The sequence below is a fragment of the Neofelis nebulosa genome, chromosome 10, assembly GCF_028018385.1.
Source record: "Neofelis nebulosa isolate mNeoNeb1 chromosome 10, mNeoNeb1.pri, whole genome shotgun sequence".
NCBI classification, from domain to species: Eukaryota; Metazoa; Chordata; class Mammalia; order Carnivora; family Felidae; genus Neofelis; species Neofelis nebulosa.
Window position 1 is genome coordinate 115,472,273 of NC_080791.1, and position 15,263 is coordinate 115,487,535.

The 15,263-nt window shown below is 64.3% G+C and overlaps 1 protein-coding gene across 4 annotated transcripts; it reads right to left on the minus strand.

The window, feature by feature from the left end:
* Positions 1-1,547: 1,547 nt before the first annotated feature.
* Positions 1,548-14,687, minus strand: B4GALNT4 (beta-1,4-N-acetyl-galactosaminyltransferase 4). 4 transcript variants are annotated; one of them, XM_058690171.1, is made up of 20 exons: positions 14,236-14,687; positions 11,080-11,180; positions 10,594-10,689; positions 10,412-10,507; positions 10,237-10,327; positions 10,054-10,154; positions 9,806-9,873; positions 9,515-9,593; positions 8,359-8,425; positions 8,081-8,215; positions 7,898-8,007; positions 7,717-7,817; positions 7,537-7,637; positions 6,504-7,395; positions 3,653-3,936; positions 3,354-3,507; positions 3,142-3,214; positions 2,876-3,029; positions 2,414-2,540; positions 1,548-2,005 (listed from the first exon to the last, which is right to left on the minus strand). In XM_058690171.1, exons 1-20 carry the CDS (start codon positions 14,384-14,386, stop codon positions 1,882-1,884), a joined length of 3,105 nt encoding a protein of 1,034 aa, XP_058546154.1. In that variant the 5' UTR covers positions 14,387-14,687; the 3' UTR covers positions 1,548-1,881. The 4 variants fall into 4 exon arrangements, with proteins under 4 accessions (XP_058546154.1, XP_058546156.1, XP_058546155.1 ...); XM_058690173.1 differs by having other exon boundaries at positions 14,301-14,686; XM_058690172.1 differs by having other exon boundaries at positions 11,077-11,180; positions 14,301-14,686.
* Between the last annotated feature and the right edge of the window lie 576 nt (positions 14,688-15,263).

The window sequence follows — 15,263 nt, forward strand, 5'->3', positions numbered from 1 at the left end:
AATGTCCCTTCCAGCAGGGTCATTTCTAGAGTCTTCTCAGGGCCAGATGGTGGTATCCATCTGGTTCTTCTTTCATTGGAATCTTTCCTGCTGCCCCATGTTCATGGTGAGGTATGACCTAAGGAGACAACTTGGGTCAATCTCACAAGGGTTATTTGGGCTGCTGGGTGCATGTATTGCCTTCCCACTGAATGTCAGTGAGGAGGTACAGAGAATTATGGCCCCAAAGAATCCAGGCCCTAACCCTGGAACCTGTGGCTGTCAACGGACATGGCAAAAAGAACTTTGCAGATGTGATTACGTAAAGAATGTTGATGGAGATGGGGAGATTATCCGGGAATAATGGAGGGGAGCAGTGTAACCACACATGTCCTTACAAGAGGGAGGCAGGAGGGCCAGAGAGATGTGATGGTGGAAGCAGAGGTGACAGACACAGGAAGGGAGGGCTCTGAAGATGCTAAGCTGCTGGCTTTGACATAAGCAGCAGCCCTGAGCCAAGGAACTCAAGTGGCCTCTAAAAGTGGGGACAGGACAAGGCAGGTTCATTTCTAAAGCCTTCAGGGGCGCCTGGGTGGCTCAGTCGGTTAAGCGGCCGACTTCGGCTCAGGTCATGATCTCGCGGTCCGTGAGTTCGAGCCCCGCGTCAGGCTCTGGACTGACAGCTCAGAGCCTGGAGCCTGTTTCAGATTCTGTGTCTCCCTCTCTCTGACCCTCCCCTGTTCATGCTCTGTCTCTCTCTGTCTCAAAAATAAATAAATGTTAAAAAAAAATTTTTTTTAAAGCCTCAGCTCGGGCCACAGAAACCTTGTTTTTGGGCTTCTGACCTACACAACATGGAGCTCATACATTCTGTGTTTCTGGAAATCTGTCACGGCAGCCACAAGGACCTCATATAGGCAGCTGCTTAGTACCAGGCAGAGCACTGGGACCCATCTTCAGACAGCTGAGACCCCCAGGGAGGGGCTGGGCCTTGACAGTATCATCCAGCCTCTGGGTCAGCACTCTCCTAGTGTGCTCCTGACCCTGAACTTCCACTGACACGAACAGAAGTAAAATAATCACCCCCCCCCCACCCCCATTATGGCGTAAACCAGCTTGAGTTGGGTTTTCTGCTTCTGGCAGCTCAGCCCTGAGTGCCACTCCCAATGTGGCCACAGAATGGGTGCCGAGTTCACCTTGACCTTCTAGGAAGACCGGGTAGGGCTAACATCCAAGTTCTGTTTTCAAAAGGAGTGAAATGACCGAACGTTCTTTTCTCAAAGCTGTGCAGGCCCTGCCCCGTGTCTGTCACTGGTGGCCACATGACTCCACGGGCACCGAGCAGCAGGAAAGAGGCCCGAAGCCCTTTCACCTCCAGGTCCCACCTCTGAAGGTCAAGAGGAGAGGGCAGGAAGAGAGTGGTCTCGGGAGAGTGTGGGGTCGGTAGCTGCTGTTGCTGTGGGACAGGAAGGGGCCTCAGGGGCAGAGAGAGTGCCCGTGAGGGCAGGGCTCCTGGCAGTCACTGAGGCTTATCTCTGCCCTCCCAAGAGAACCAGGCAGAGGACAAGTCAGAACTAAAAAAAATATTTCATTTCATTCTGAATAAAAAACGGAACAGACAGAACTCTCGGAAATCCTGAAAACAACGTCATCGCTACAGCAAAATTTCACAGAAATCATCGCGCAGAGTGTGGAGACCAAGCCCGGGCCCCAACCAGCTGTGAAGGCTGCCTCTCTGGGGAGGGGCACAAAGGGGGCGGTGGCCTCGCTGGGCCAGGCACAGGTGGTGGCCATTCCCCTGTGATAAGCCTTGCCGGGGTTCCCAGGGACCGGGCTCAGGGCCCGGCCTCCAGCCCCCACCACGGGACGGCGGCCAGGGGCTGGGAGGGGGTTGCCTGGTCTTCAGGATCCCTCGGTGCGGGAGCCCTTCCGGCCACGTGCGCCCCACATTCCCCGCTTGGAGTGGTAGTGGTGGTAGAAATTCCGCACTCGGAGTCGCTCCACCTCCAGCCCTGCCTGCAGGACCCTGGGTGGAAAGGGGGTGTCAGGACCCTGGAGAGGGGTGCCTATGGGATCTGGGTGGTAGGGGGATAGTTGTGGCTGCCCTGGTTCTTCTGGAGCCTGGGGGCAGGGCAGCATGGAAGTGCTCAGGACCCTGGCCCAAGGGCTAGGGGTGTCAGGCCTTCCACTACTGTGGGACCCCGGTGGGAGATGGGGACTCAGGGCCACCACTGGGCCTATAGATCTGGGGACAGAATTTGTTGCAAGGCTGTTCCCGAGTCTGCAGAACCCTAGACATAGGAAGAGGTGTGGGGTGGGGTAGGGTCACAGATCCTGGGATACGAAGCAGAAGTCCCTGCAGCACGTGAGGACCCTGGGGTACCCTCCCCGCTCAGAGGAAGTATCCTCAGTCCCCGAGATGGGGGGCAGTCACCTGTCCAGGAGCTCCCAGTCCTCGCCCCCCCACTGGTCCCGGAACTCCTCAGTGTTCATGCCCCCGACGCGGTCGAAGTCTGACTTGTAGATCCCGAAGAGGCCGAAGCCATTCACCTCCCAGTAGCCTGGGTAGGGAGGTGCCCCTCAGACACCAGAACCTGCAAGCCTTCCTCCCCAGCCTCCAGAGGGGGTCTGCTGCAGGGTCCCATCCTCAGAGGGGCGTCAAGAGTCACTCTTCTGTGTGGGGTCATAACCTGTGGCCTGCACACGACTGGGGTGCTGGAGGAGGTTCCCAGGTATGACCCTGGAGGCTCTGGGGTCCTAGGCAATACGCGGGGCATTGATGGATCCCCAGGCCCACCTCCGGGGTTGGGAGAGGCCCCCAGGGGCCTGGGCCTCACCCTGCCCTTGGTGGAACTCCCAGTGTTATTGGGGTATGGGGAGGCATCCAGAGCATTACCGTGCGGGTCCCCCGGCGAGCTCCCACAGCCCAGGCGCATGACCACGGGTGCAAAGGCCAGTTTGCCCTCCACACAGTGTTTGCGGATGCCGTCCAGGATGTTGGGCGGGAAGTGGATGTGCAGATCACAGAGGAAAACGATGCTGCTGGCATCCTGGAGGCCGAGGTCACGGAAAGGGCTGAGCACGCCCCTCCGCTCCCCCAGCGGAGTTCCTTCCTTGGTGGTCTGGACGGGCTCTCCCTGCTCTCCCAACCCTCCCACGCACCTCCACCGCGTCCACTCCAGCCTGCAAGCCCGCCGAGCGCTCAAAGTTTCCAGTTCGCCTCAAATACTGGTACCTGGGGGAAGTGGGGAGGAGAGCAGGGGGCTGGAGGTCACAGGCCCTGACCCCTCCGGGCCGGAGCTATAAAACCCGCGTCCCGGAAGGGGAGGGGGAGGCAACACGCGCTCGGCCGCCCCTGGCGGGGGCGCTGTTACCGGGGCAGCCGGGCAGAGCGCAGCGCCTGCTCGACGTCCATGTCCTCGCTCTCAAAGTCCACCAGGGTGATGCTGAAGTGCGAGTCCCCCGTGCGGGCGTGCAGCGCGGCCATGTCCGCCAGGAACTGGGCCACCCAGCGCGCCTGGTTCTTCACTGGAGGAAGGTGGTGCCGCTGAGCCCACCCCGACCTGACTCCGCGGGACCCGGTCCACGGCCAGCGGCGTTCCCACTGGCCGCGGGGGCTCGGGGAAGCCCAGCCCACGTCCCAGGTGCCCGGGCCCGAGGCGGTCCCGCGCACCTGGCACGATGAAGTGTACCATCACATCCTGGCGCCAGGCCAGGCGCAGCGGCCGGCAGAGCTCGGGGCGGCCGTCGGGGCGCGTGGGGGCGGCGGGAGCGGGCTCCGGGCTCTCTCCGTCGGCGCCTCCCGCGTGGGCTCCGGGCAGTCGCAGGAAGACGTACTCTGACAGGCGCAGGCGGCCGCCCCCGCGCTCCTGCAGCTCCAACTCCAGCAGGAAGCGGCTTCCGCGCGCGGAGTCCCGGCGCTTCTCCACGTTCACGATGCGCAGAAGCGCGTAGCGCCTGGGAAGCGGGGGCTGGGTCGGCACGCTTGGGCTCCAAGCTTGCGGCCCTCCCTCTTCCCTGCCCCCCTCCCCCCGACTGTTCCTGCGGGTCGCCCCCAGCTCCAGAAACCAGGGGGCCACTCAGAAGACGGGCTGGGGCAGCTGCCGTGAATTCCCTCTTGTCCCAGGCTGCCCCCTCGCTGCCCCCTCCCCCCCCCCCCCCCCCCCCCCGCCGCGTCCTGCCGGGGAGCTCCGAGAGGGCGGGCGCCCATTTCGTGCCTCCCCTCCCTAGGGCAGCCTCCTCTGTGGTCTTCGTGTCACCGCTCACGCATCCACAGTGACCTTTATGACGGCGCCACCCACTGTCCACAGGACGAGGTTCGCTGGTCTTACACTGACATTCTAGGGCCTTAAGCCGACTCGAGCTTGCCTTCAATGTCCCCTCGTGCTGAGTGAGCCGACTTCCTCCTGCACTGGCTCTTTTTTCTGGGGTATCCAATCTGCAAGCTTGCCCCAATCCTCCCCGGCTCTTTCGAGGCTCCTCAGATAAGCCTCCCTTTTGCCTCTTCTGGCACCAGCCCCGGGGCTATCCTGACCCAGGGGAAGATGCCACTGGGCCTACCCTGAGCCTCTTCTGCCCCTTCCCTCCTTCTGGCCCTGCTGAGCGTCTTCGTCCTCCACTCTGTTACCAAGCAGAGGCTTCTCATCCTGGGAAAACGGGACCCTGCCCTTGACTAAAGTGGCTTCTTCCTTTCTCCAAATGCCCTCCCTTTGCAGACCCTGACCATGGGAGCCTACCTGTGTGACCCCCAAGGAGTCCCCACTCCTCCCTGCAAACCCCGCCATTCCCACTGTGCTCTCCCCAAGCGTCAGGGACTTTCTGCCCCAAACACTCTGGGTCTTTCTGAACTCTCAGTCCTTAGGCCCACCCACACCCTACTCTCAGGAAGCTTTGAGCCAAGCACTCAGCCACCTAGAATCAAATCCCTGCCCTTCCCACACCATCTCATCACTGCCCTGGCACAAGCCTGGCAGTCACAGCCCCTGTGGGCTTCCCATCCCATCCACTCCCCTCCAAGGCAGCAACAGGCCTGTCTGCAACCCCAACAGGTCGGCCCCTGTCTTGCTCAAAACCTGGTACGGTCTGCAAGAAAAATGAGTCCTGAGCAGGTTGCTCGAGGCCCATGATGGCCCCTTCTCCGTCCTCTGCACACCGGGCCCCTGGCCTCCTGCCCCAGTGCCTTTGCCTACCAGTGCTGTCTGTACTGGTTCTACTCCTCTTTTAAGGCTCACAGAACCCACCAGTGTCTCCTTTGGGGCCAACTTTGGGGCCTCCCATTCTCTGTCCCACTAGCCTACATATGGGGGTGGTGACAGGCCTGGATTCCTGGGGGGTGGGGGCGGGGATCAGAGGCAGCAATGGGGCAGGAGCCCTGCGCTCCCCTGAGCTGGAGAAAGACCCTCTGGGAAGACCCAGGAGCCCTGTACCAGAAAAGGAGAAGGGGTCCAGGGACTCTCAGCCTGACCTTTGGGTCTCTACTTGGTTCAGATTCATTCTTGGGTTCAGGCCCAAGGTGACAGGGTGGGTTTGGAGGTTCAGGACAAGGGAGCCCACCCTGGGTGCCTGTGAGGAGGTGAGGCTTCTAACACTGAACAGGGACCCTGGACACTAAGAAGCCCCAGGAGACAGGGAAGAGACAGGGAGAGACAGCTCTTCCCTAGGAGGTCCGTGTGCCATGCCCAGACCAGCACCCTGTTAAACCCTGGGGAAGGTCTGAAGGTTCCACAGAGGCCAGGACTTCCCCTTCCCAGGCACACACTTCCCAGGGCCTCCCCTCCCACGCACCCCCCCAGGTCCTCCCCTTCCCAGGCGCACCCCCCCAACCCCCCCGCAGGGCCTCCCCTCCCGCACTCACCTCCTCCAGGGCCTCCCCTCCTACATGACCCCCCCACACCCTCCCACACTCACCCCCCCGGTCCTCTCCCTCCAGGTACCCCCCTCCTCCCCTCCTCCCCTCCCATTCGCATTCCCCAGGGCCTCCCCTCCCACTCACCATCCATCCCCCCCCCCCCCCCCCAGCGCCTCCACTTCCCAGGCGCACTTCCTCCCAGGGCCTCCCCTCCCACAAGCACCTCCCAGGGCTTCCCCTTCCCAGGCGCCCCCCCCAGGACCTCCCCTCCCACACTCACCTCCTCCAGGGCCTCCCCTCCTACATGACCCCCCGACCCTCCCATACTCACCCCCCAGGTCCTCTCCTTCCCAGGAACCCCCCCTTCCCCCCTCCTCCCCTCCTATACGCATTCCCCAGGGCCTACCCTCCCACTCACCCCCCCCCCCGCCCCCCCAAGGCCTCCCCTCCCACACTCACCCCCCCAGGGCCTCCCCTTCCCAGGCGCACATCCTCCCAGGGCCTCCCCTCCCACACGCACCTCCCAGGGCTTCCCCTTCCCAGGCCCTCCCTCCAGGGCCTCCCCTCCCATATGCCACCCCCCCCCCCCCCCAACATTCACCACCCCCCAGGTCCTCCCCTTCCCAGGCGCACGCCCCCTAGGGCCTCCCCTCCCACGCGCACACTCCGGACGCACCCGCCGTGGCGCGCGTTGAGCCGCTCCATGTACTGGGCCACCACGTCCACGGCCTCGGCCTCGGGCAGCTGCAGGTTCCCCGACACGTTGCAGCGCAGGTCGTTCCAGTCGGAGCGTAGCTGCTCGAAATCCACGGCGCCCACGCTGAACGTGCGCTGCCAGTCAATGGCGTCCTCGCGCCAGCGGCCTCGGGGGGCTCCCGCGGCCTCCTCGCTGTCCTCATCTTCGCCCCGCGCCCCGTCGTCGTCGTCTGCCTCCTCCTCGTCGCCCGCTGCAGGCAGCTGCGCCCTGGACACTTGGGACAAGCTCAGGAAGGAGGTCACGGGCTGAGCTTCCGACGACAGGTTCGCGGCCGCGGTCGGAGCTGGGAGTCCCAGCAAGCGCGGCTGGCCCTCCAGGCTCCCCTGGGTGGCCTGCGCCCGGGCCGGGGGCCTCAGCTCTGCGCTTGGGGAACCACCGGTCCTGCGGCCTCGAGACCGCGGCGGCCGTGGGGGCGCCCGCAGCTGCACCCGGGGAAGAGGTCTGGGGCGGAGGAAGACTCCGGGGAAGGGCGGCCAGGGTGGGCCGCGTGGGCCGAGAGGCGCCCGCAGTCCCGGCCGCACCCGTGTCACATACACCTTCGGGGGCTGCTGCTGAGCCGCAGCTCGGGGGCGCAGGGCGCGGCCCAAGAAGAGGGGCAGGGGGCGCGCGGCCCGGGCGGCCCAGCTCAGCGCCCGGGAGCGCCGGGTGGTGGGCAGGTCTCTGGGGCTGGGAGGCACCGGCGGGGCGGGCGTGGCTCCGGGCGCTGTGGGGGCCGCGGGCAGGGGGAGGTGGTGGCGGCTCTGCAGGGGGGACGCCTCCGTGGGCTCCAGGCTGTCTAGCAGCTCCCCCTCTTCCTCATCGTCCAGGAAGTCTGCGGGAAGCAGCCCAGGTGGGCACAGGCTGGGGGGGCGCACTCCACGCCCAGGTGGGCACACGCTGGGGGGCGCGCGGGGTCACTCCACGCCCAGGTGGGCACAGGCTGGGGGGCACGCGCGCGGGGGGCGGTACTCACCATCCGGGTTGAGAAAGAGGAAGGCTCGGCGCTGCACCTCTTCCTCCTCGTCTTCCTCTCCCTCCTCCCTGTCCATCTTCATGTATTTATAGAACCCAAACCTGGGGCGGTGAGGGGCATCAGAGAGGACCCCCCCTACCGGCCGCTGCCCCCGCCCCATCCCTTACCTGCCCCGCCCACCTCTCCAAGTATAGCGGCGACTCTCGGTAGAAGCACTTGTTTTCCGTCTCCATGTGCGTGAGGCGCGTGTGGTCATTGGGGTAGACAAAGGACAGGTACACCTGTGGGCGGGGCAGAGGGCTCAGGGGACCCTGGGCGGGAGGCCGGGGCCTCAGGGAAGGTCTTGGTGAGGGGCACTTACAAACTGCAGCCCCTGGTATCTCGCGATTGGAAAGTCCTTGACAACATAGGTGGGGGCGTAGGCGCAGGGCTCCAGCACGTTCTCCAGACTCGAAGGCTCCACCCGAGGTGCTGTGGGAGGAGTGGTCACAGACTGGCAGGCTGGGTATCCCTGCCCCATCCCCCCTCCACGGTCCCCTCTCACTGAGGAAGAAGGTGTCTCGGGGGTCTGGGCGCAGCATGTCAGCTCTGGGCTCCTCCTGTGGCAGGCGCACCCCTACGTGGCTGGCTGGAGACTGGGGAACATGGGCCACGTGGTCCATCTTCAGGGACGATTCATCTGGGGACAGAGGAATGTGTGGGGTCCTCAGGAGTACCCAAGGACCACTCCTCACCCCTCCCCACCCACATCCAGAGACCACCCTAAAGAGACCGCAGATCAGGAGCCCGCCCCCCTCCCCAAAGAGGCACTGGGCTCCACACCTGTGTACAGGGAGATGTGAGCAGAGCCTATGACCTCAAACTTCAGGCCTGGCAGGAAGGCTCGCCACTAGGGAAGGGAGAGAGCGGTCAGGACCAAAGCTCTGTGGTCCTGGAGCTGGAGAGGAACGGGTCTTTTCTGAACGTGGGCACGGGGAGCAGGTGGGGACAGCCCCTTCAAGGGCACAGGAAGCTTGGAGGTTGGATGGCAGAGGGGTTCTTGGTGGATGGGACACCCCCCTCCCATGCTCCCTCCAGGCCTTTCCTGACACCCTAAGCACTTCCTTGCCCGCTGGTTATGGCTTTGCCACGGCCTCCTTCCCCATGCTGCAGCCATCGCCTTCCTGGCGGTCACAGCTAGCCTTCTAGAGGCCCCTACCCCTCACCTCACTGGACCTCACCCTCCCTGTTTCCCCATTCCTGTGGCAGCTCCTTCTCAGTCTCCTCCTTTGCAGACTCGGTTCCTCCCTCCCTCAAGCTGGGGTTCCTGGGAGCTGTTCCAGGCCCTCTCCCTTCCTAGCTCATTCTGGGTCTTCTTGGCACCCCCTTGGCTTCCACAAGATCACCCCAAGCCTGCGTTTCCAGCCTGGACTCCCTGCCAGCTGAGCTGGGTTGATGCCTAGCACATAGAGTCGACACATGCCCCATCTCCCCCAGCCAGGCTCAGGCCCCACCTCCCTGCTTCAGGGACCATGTCTAAAAGATCCGCCCCCGCCCAGGCTCTCTGCAGCAGTGGCCAAAGGGTTTTTCCTGAAATGCAAACCCAATTGCTTTGGGCTGTCCAGGGTTCGCGTTGCAGGCCCTGCCTGGCCACTGGATCCTCTGGAGTTCTGGAAGAACTCTGCTGTTCCTCTGCTGTTCTTGAGATCACCTGAGGCACTCCAATTCTCTCCTCACTGGATCTCCCTACGAATGTCTCCTCTCTCAAGACTCTACTCAAGCACCACTTCTCCATGAAGCCTCCCTGGGCAGAGTTGATCTTGGACACCCCCCGCCCCCGGCCCCGTCCCTGAGTGTCTGCTTTGCTAACTAGATGGGAACTCCTGGGGGTGAGGGGGCAGGACCCACACCATTGTCCTGCAGGGAGTGTTGGGAGCAGAGAGAGCAGGGGAAGGGACGTGGATTCTCCAGAAGCCCACGGATGGCAGGCCACACTCACGCCCACTTCCACGTGGTCTGAGCCTCGGTCATCCTGCTTGTGCAGCAGCTCAAAGTAGTACCTCCGGGAGGCCATGAGCCTGGGGACATAAGCGGTCAGGGGGACATGCTCCTACCATGCTCCAGGAGCCCCAAACAGAAACCCCAGAAAAGGTGGGGTGCTCAGGGGCGGTCCCTCGGGGCGATGGCAGTGTGACCACGACAGTACAGGTGCAGTGGTTTCTGTGTGCTGGTGCATGTTCCCCCCCACCCCCCAATACACCCTAATGCACACACGCTCCCAGTCACTCACCGCTTGGGCTTGGACACCTGCGAGCTGAACTTGGTGAATTCCCCAGGTGCTGTCCACTCTGAGCCAGTCTGGGAAGCGATACAGAAGGGTGGGGGGGTTCACCCTCTCCTTGGGGGCACCAGCCTCATCCAGTCCCCGTCCCTCAGAAGCTGGAGGAGACAGGTGACGGAGGCGGAGGAGGCCCAGTGAAGACAGATAGGGGTGTGGGTGGAGGGGCTGGGGTGGGAGGGCTGTGGGGTTAAGGGTACCTTGCCCACAAAGGCCACCAGCTGGGCACCCGCCGGGCTCTCATTTGGGCTCAGCCAGAACTCAGAGTTGTCATCCGAAGCCACAGAGAACTGGACGTCTCCTAGGCCACAGGACAGGGGCTCAGGGGGGTGGTGTGGGGCCCTTCCTGCTGCCCCCTCCCTGGCACATCCCCACCCCCGCACCATCTCTCGCCGGGTGGATGAAGCCGAAAATCCGTAGTCCGTAGTTCTTCCACTTGGGGGACACGGCCAACTTCTTCACGGTGGTGCGAGTCTGGGGGGACAATGGCCTCTGACGTCAAAGCCTTTCCCTGTCCTGCCCCCCACCCCCTGCCAGCTCCCTACCACTGGCACTCACGTGCGGAAACAGCGGGAAGTGCAGGTTCCTCCTTAGATGGCCCACGGCGCCTCCGCACCAGTCCTCAAACACATGCAGGTTCACCTGCCCCTTGTACTGGGGGGCGGGAGGTGGGCCTTACCTTCTGCACAGCCTCCCCCCAGCCCTCCCCTGAAGCTCATCACAAGCCAAGCAGAGCTCACCTCTTCCCACCACGGGGGAACCTGATGGGTGAGGTTCAGAGGGGGTGGCTTTCCAGCCCCCACAGGAAACAGCATGTTTGGGTCCCGTCCTTCTGGCTACAGGACAGAAAAGGCACCAGGGTCAAAGCAGAGCAATGGGAAGACAGGGAGGGGTCACCCCCCCCCCCCCCCCCACACACACACACACCGGGACACACCTCACAAGGACTCCCCTGTACACATCCAGCCATAAAATCCCGAACCCATGGTACCCCAACCACACACACCCAGAGGACCCTCACCACACCTGCCCAGGCAAGCACTGGCCAGCACACTCGTGCACACCCATGCCTGCCGGACGTGAACTGCAGGCTGGGCTGTGCTCCGTGCCTGTACACGCGTCCTCCATCCACCCAGCCCACAGGTGCCGAGGCCACTGGCACACTAGTGGCCTCAGGGATGTGTGTGTGCTGCACACACGTTCTTTCCCACAGCTCTGCTCACCACCTGCTCCTCCTCCCGACTCTCGCTGGAGTCCTCCGCCCTCTGTGTGGACAGCGCAGCCCGGACGCCCCTGCCCTCCGTCACACCGCTCAGCTTCTCACCATCTGTGGGCGGCACGTGGGGCATGACTGGGGCCCAGGCTCTCTCCAAGGCGGCCCCTGCCGCTGGGGGTCAGGTGGGGACAGCAGTGTCTCCTGCTGAAGCCTTCGCACTTCAGTCTGCTCCCCGTGCTGCCCAGGGCCCCACCTGTGGCTGTGCAATTGCTCTCTGGGTCCTTCTTCCACATTCCGCCTCTGGGGTGGGTAGCCCCCTCTCAAGCCCTCCACCTGGCTTTTCCTAGCCCCCTGACTGGTGCCAGGGAGCAGAGTCATGTGTGTGCATGTGCTAATGCATATACATACACACTTATCTGGCCATCCTCACCGCGGCTCTGCCTCCAGGAAGGCCCCCAGGACTACTGCACTGTGCCCTCAGCACTTTTCCCTCGTCCTGAGGGTTCTGTGTCTCCCTCCCTCATCAGAACTGTGTGCTAAGGGTTAGTGCTAGCGCTTGTTATTGGAAAGCTGGTGCTTTTGTCTTAAGGCTAAGCCAGCCCCTGCTCACAGCACATGTGCCACCTGCTGGCCTTGAGAGGGGTTCAGGACCAGAGAAGTCCTGGCACTAGCCTGGACAGAAGAGGAACAGACATGTTGGTCTGGCTGCTGGGGGGCCGGGGGCCAACATGGCTCCAGCGACTGTGACCCTGAGGAACCCCTCCTAGGTCTGTCTGTAGCTCTCTCCAGAGCTTGGCACCCTTATAAACAACCCCTATCCTAGGGCCGACCATCCCCATGCCCCTAACTCCCTCAAATTCCCAGGCTTCTTGCCTAAGCTGTGGACCTGAACATCCCACCCTGTCCTCTGGGGGGAGGGGTGTGCCACACCTTGGGACTCAAGGCTCTTCTGGGAGGCTTTATTATATCCCACCTCTGCCCCCAGCCCCGTGCTCCCAGCCAGGGATACCCAATCCAGGAGCACCCCCTCTGCTCCAGGACAAGCCGGAATTTCGACATTCATGCCCATCCTTCAATCCAGACCCACAGATTCCTGTGTGGACACAATTGGCCTGAGTCCCTTCTCCGGGGGAGGGGAGCTGACCTTAGTCTCCTGCCTGTAGGACCCCTGTGGTACTTGCCCACCTGCTGCTTCTTCTGGGTTCCTCCCCCACTGTCCTCTGTCCATCTGGGAGGTGAGCCCCTAAGAGGCTCCTGGCCAAATCCCCCCAGCCTGGCCCTATGCTCCCTGCCCACCAAGCTAAGTCCATGGGTACCAGGAGCCTTCTGTGGTGGGGTCCCAGCCCAGGCTTCCACCACTGTCCAGCACAGTGAGATCCCCAGAGGGCTCCTGCCACATGGGTATCCTGCAGGATACCAGGAAGGTAGACCCCCTGTCCCGCTCCAGTTCTGCCTCCCCAGTTGGAAGTGAAGACAGCACTGACCCAACAGTCAAAAAGTCCTCGGGCGTGTCCAGCTGCTCCGCTTCTCACAAGCCTTACCCTGGTGGGAGCCCAGGTGGCTGGACGAAGAGGCTGCAGCCCAGAGCCAGGACCCATGGGCTGGGGCTTTCCTGGAAGGTGCCCCATGAGAGTTTGACCTTCCAGGACGCTGAGCAGCTCCTGCTCACCCAGGAGTCGTAAGGGCAGTCTGCTGGTCCAGCTGAGAGCAGAGATGCCCTCAGAAATGGGGTTCCCACACTGCTACTCCCTCCCAGTTGCTGAGCTAGACTCCCCAGCTACTCAGGAAGTCAGTTGGTGAAGGCTGCGGTTGCTCAGAAAGCCACAGAGGTGGCTGGGGAGGGGGGGTGGGTTTTCTTCTGTGTCACTGGGTCACGATCTGGGATCCTGCCTTATTTGCTGATAGCTGGGGGAGGGGGGCTTCTTTTAGGGACTGAGCTGTGCTGGGGACCCCTCATGGGTGTGGTGGCTGTGAGGGGTGCAGACTCTGGGGGGTTGGGACAAGCTCCACACCCCTGGCCTGGGAGGTCTGTGGAGCCAGGTGTCCAGGCACATGGAAAGGAGGCAGAAGGGGACCGAGCAGGGAGGCCCTCAGTGGAGTGGCCCTGGGTTCCGTGGGCCAAAGTCACTGTTAGGAAGAGGGTGAGGAAGCGGGACCCACACCCCTGACCTCTCACCCTAAGGGCACCCAGCACCACACTTCCTAAGAAGGGGCAGGGGCAGCCCGGCTGGGAGCTTCCCTGCCTGGGCAGAGGAGGCTTCTGCTCCCGGCCTCTGCTGGGAGGTTTAAGGTGTGTGTGGGGGGGGGGGGGGGGGGGGGGGAGGGGAGTGTTACTCGTGCCCTGAGGTGCTTCCCTCTCTCCCATGCTCTCCCCCTTCCCCAGGTTCTAGGATCCCTGCTTCTCCCCTTCCCACCAGGTTGTCACAGGCTCATCCCTCCTGCCAGGCACACTCTCCCCCCCAGATGTCGTGGGCGGGCAGCACTACCTTCAAGGGACCATCTAGACCCCCCCTGCCCTGGCTCTTTCGCACCACACTCACCAGGAACTGATTTGCTTTGTGGGTTTATTGTCTTCACCGGAGTGTGAGCTGGAGGAGCCTGGGAAAGTTTACTCCAGGCAGTTCAGGGGTCCCCAGGCTGGACCCCCATCACTGTGCTTCCCCACCCCCACCCCCACCACAAAAGCCTGCCCCCTGTCACAGGGTTACTTAGGGCACCCCTCAGGAAGCCTTCCAACTGCACCAGTCAGCTTCCTCCAAACCCTCCCCGACCCCCACCCCGAGGGGAGGCTGGACCCCTCCCTCCTCTCTCCCCCAGCAGACGGGTAAACTGAGGAAACAAGCGGTGGGGGTGCGAGGCCTTCCTGAAAAGCCCAGCCTGCAGGGCCTGCGGGCGATCTCCCTGAGAGCCCGCTGTTCACCCCGTCACTGCTGGCTCCAGGTTACATCCCGGAGTCGGCCCAGGTTCGGGGACGCTCCCCAAGAGGGTCGCGGGCGTCACTGCTGACGTCATTGGGCTCCGGGCCCGGCCGAACCGCGCCCCCTGCCCAAATACCGCAGAGCCGGGAAGGGCGGGCGGCCGGGGTCTCCGGGCGCGGTGCGGAGGCCCGGCCCCCCAGCGCTCCTCGGGGTGCCCCCGCCCCCCGCCCCCGGGTGCGCCCCCGTACCTCGCCCGTAGCCCAGGCGCTGGCGCAGCGCGCGGCCCTGGCGCACCAGGCTCAGGTGCACGTACGTGAGCCACGCGGCGCAGGTGACCAGCACCAGCAGCAGCAGCAGCTTGATCTGTTTGCGGATCTTCTTCACCGGGAACCACGGCATCGCGCCCGGCCCCGCCCCGCCTCGGGCCGCGCTCAGCGGCACCGCTGCGGCCCCCGGTTCCCGCGCGCCCCGCGCCGCGGCCCCCGGCCCCGCATGGCCCTTTGTCCGCCGCCCGCGGCCACACCGAGCGGCCGCGACCCCAGGCTGCCCCCCGCCCCCCGGCCGCGGGCCCGGGGTGGGCGGCGGAGCGGCTCCCGGCGGTGCCCCCGCCCGGCCCCGCCCGGCCGCTCGGGCTCCACGCTCCTGGGGGCCGCGGCGGGACCCAGCAGCATCCACGCTGCGGTGCTACCCACCGTGAAACGGGCCCGGCGGCCGCGCGGCGCGAGCCAACCGGGGCCCGGCCGGCCCGCGGGGAGCCAATCGGCGGCGCGGGGGGCGGGGCCGGCGGGTTAGGGTGTGCCCGCCGCCCGTCTCCACGCAACGCGCGCGCATCCACCTGGGCGCGCCGGCCCGCGCAGCTCCCGGGCGCGGGGGGGGGGGGGGGGGGGGCGGAGGTGCGGAGGCCCGGGGACGGGGCCCCGGGAGGGGTTCACGGAGGACGGGGAGGTGCGGGGGACAGGGGAACGAGGGTCCGGGCGGGGGGCGCGAAGGACGCGGGGACAGGGGACAGAGGTCAGGCGGTGTCCAAGGGACAATGTGGTGCGAAGGACGCGGGAAGCAGGGACGGGGGATGGGGAGGTGCAGAGGCCGGGGGCAGGGGTGTTGGTGGGTGGGGACGGGGGCGGGCATAGAGGCAGGGGACATGCAGAGGACCGAGGACTGGGGTTGCCCGAGGGACGGGCTGCAGAGTCAGGGGGACGCGGGAAGTGTGGAGGTGCGGGTTAGGGGAGACACAGAGCCCTGGAGGATGTGGACGTGCTTACGCGGGGGTGGGGAC

Bases quoted from the DNA above. Each gene is read 5' to 3' on its own strand.
- B4GALNT4 (XM_058690170.1), bottom strand. From the start codon at position 14,386: ATGCCGTGGTTCCCGGTGAAGAAGATCCGCAAACAGATCAAGCTGCTG. The intron at 7,638-7,716 runs GTGGGCGGGGCA...TCACCGCCCCAG, and splicing joins TCGCCGCTATACTTGGAGAG to GTTTGGGTTCTATAAATACA. The intron at 2,541-2,875 runs GTAATGCTCTGG...CTCCCTACCCAG, and splicing joins CTCGCCGGGGGACCCGCACG to GCTACTGGGAGGTGAATGGC.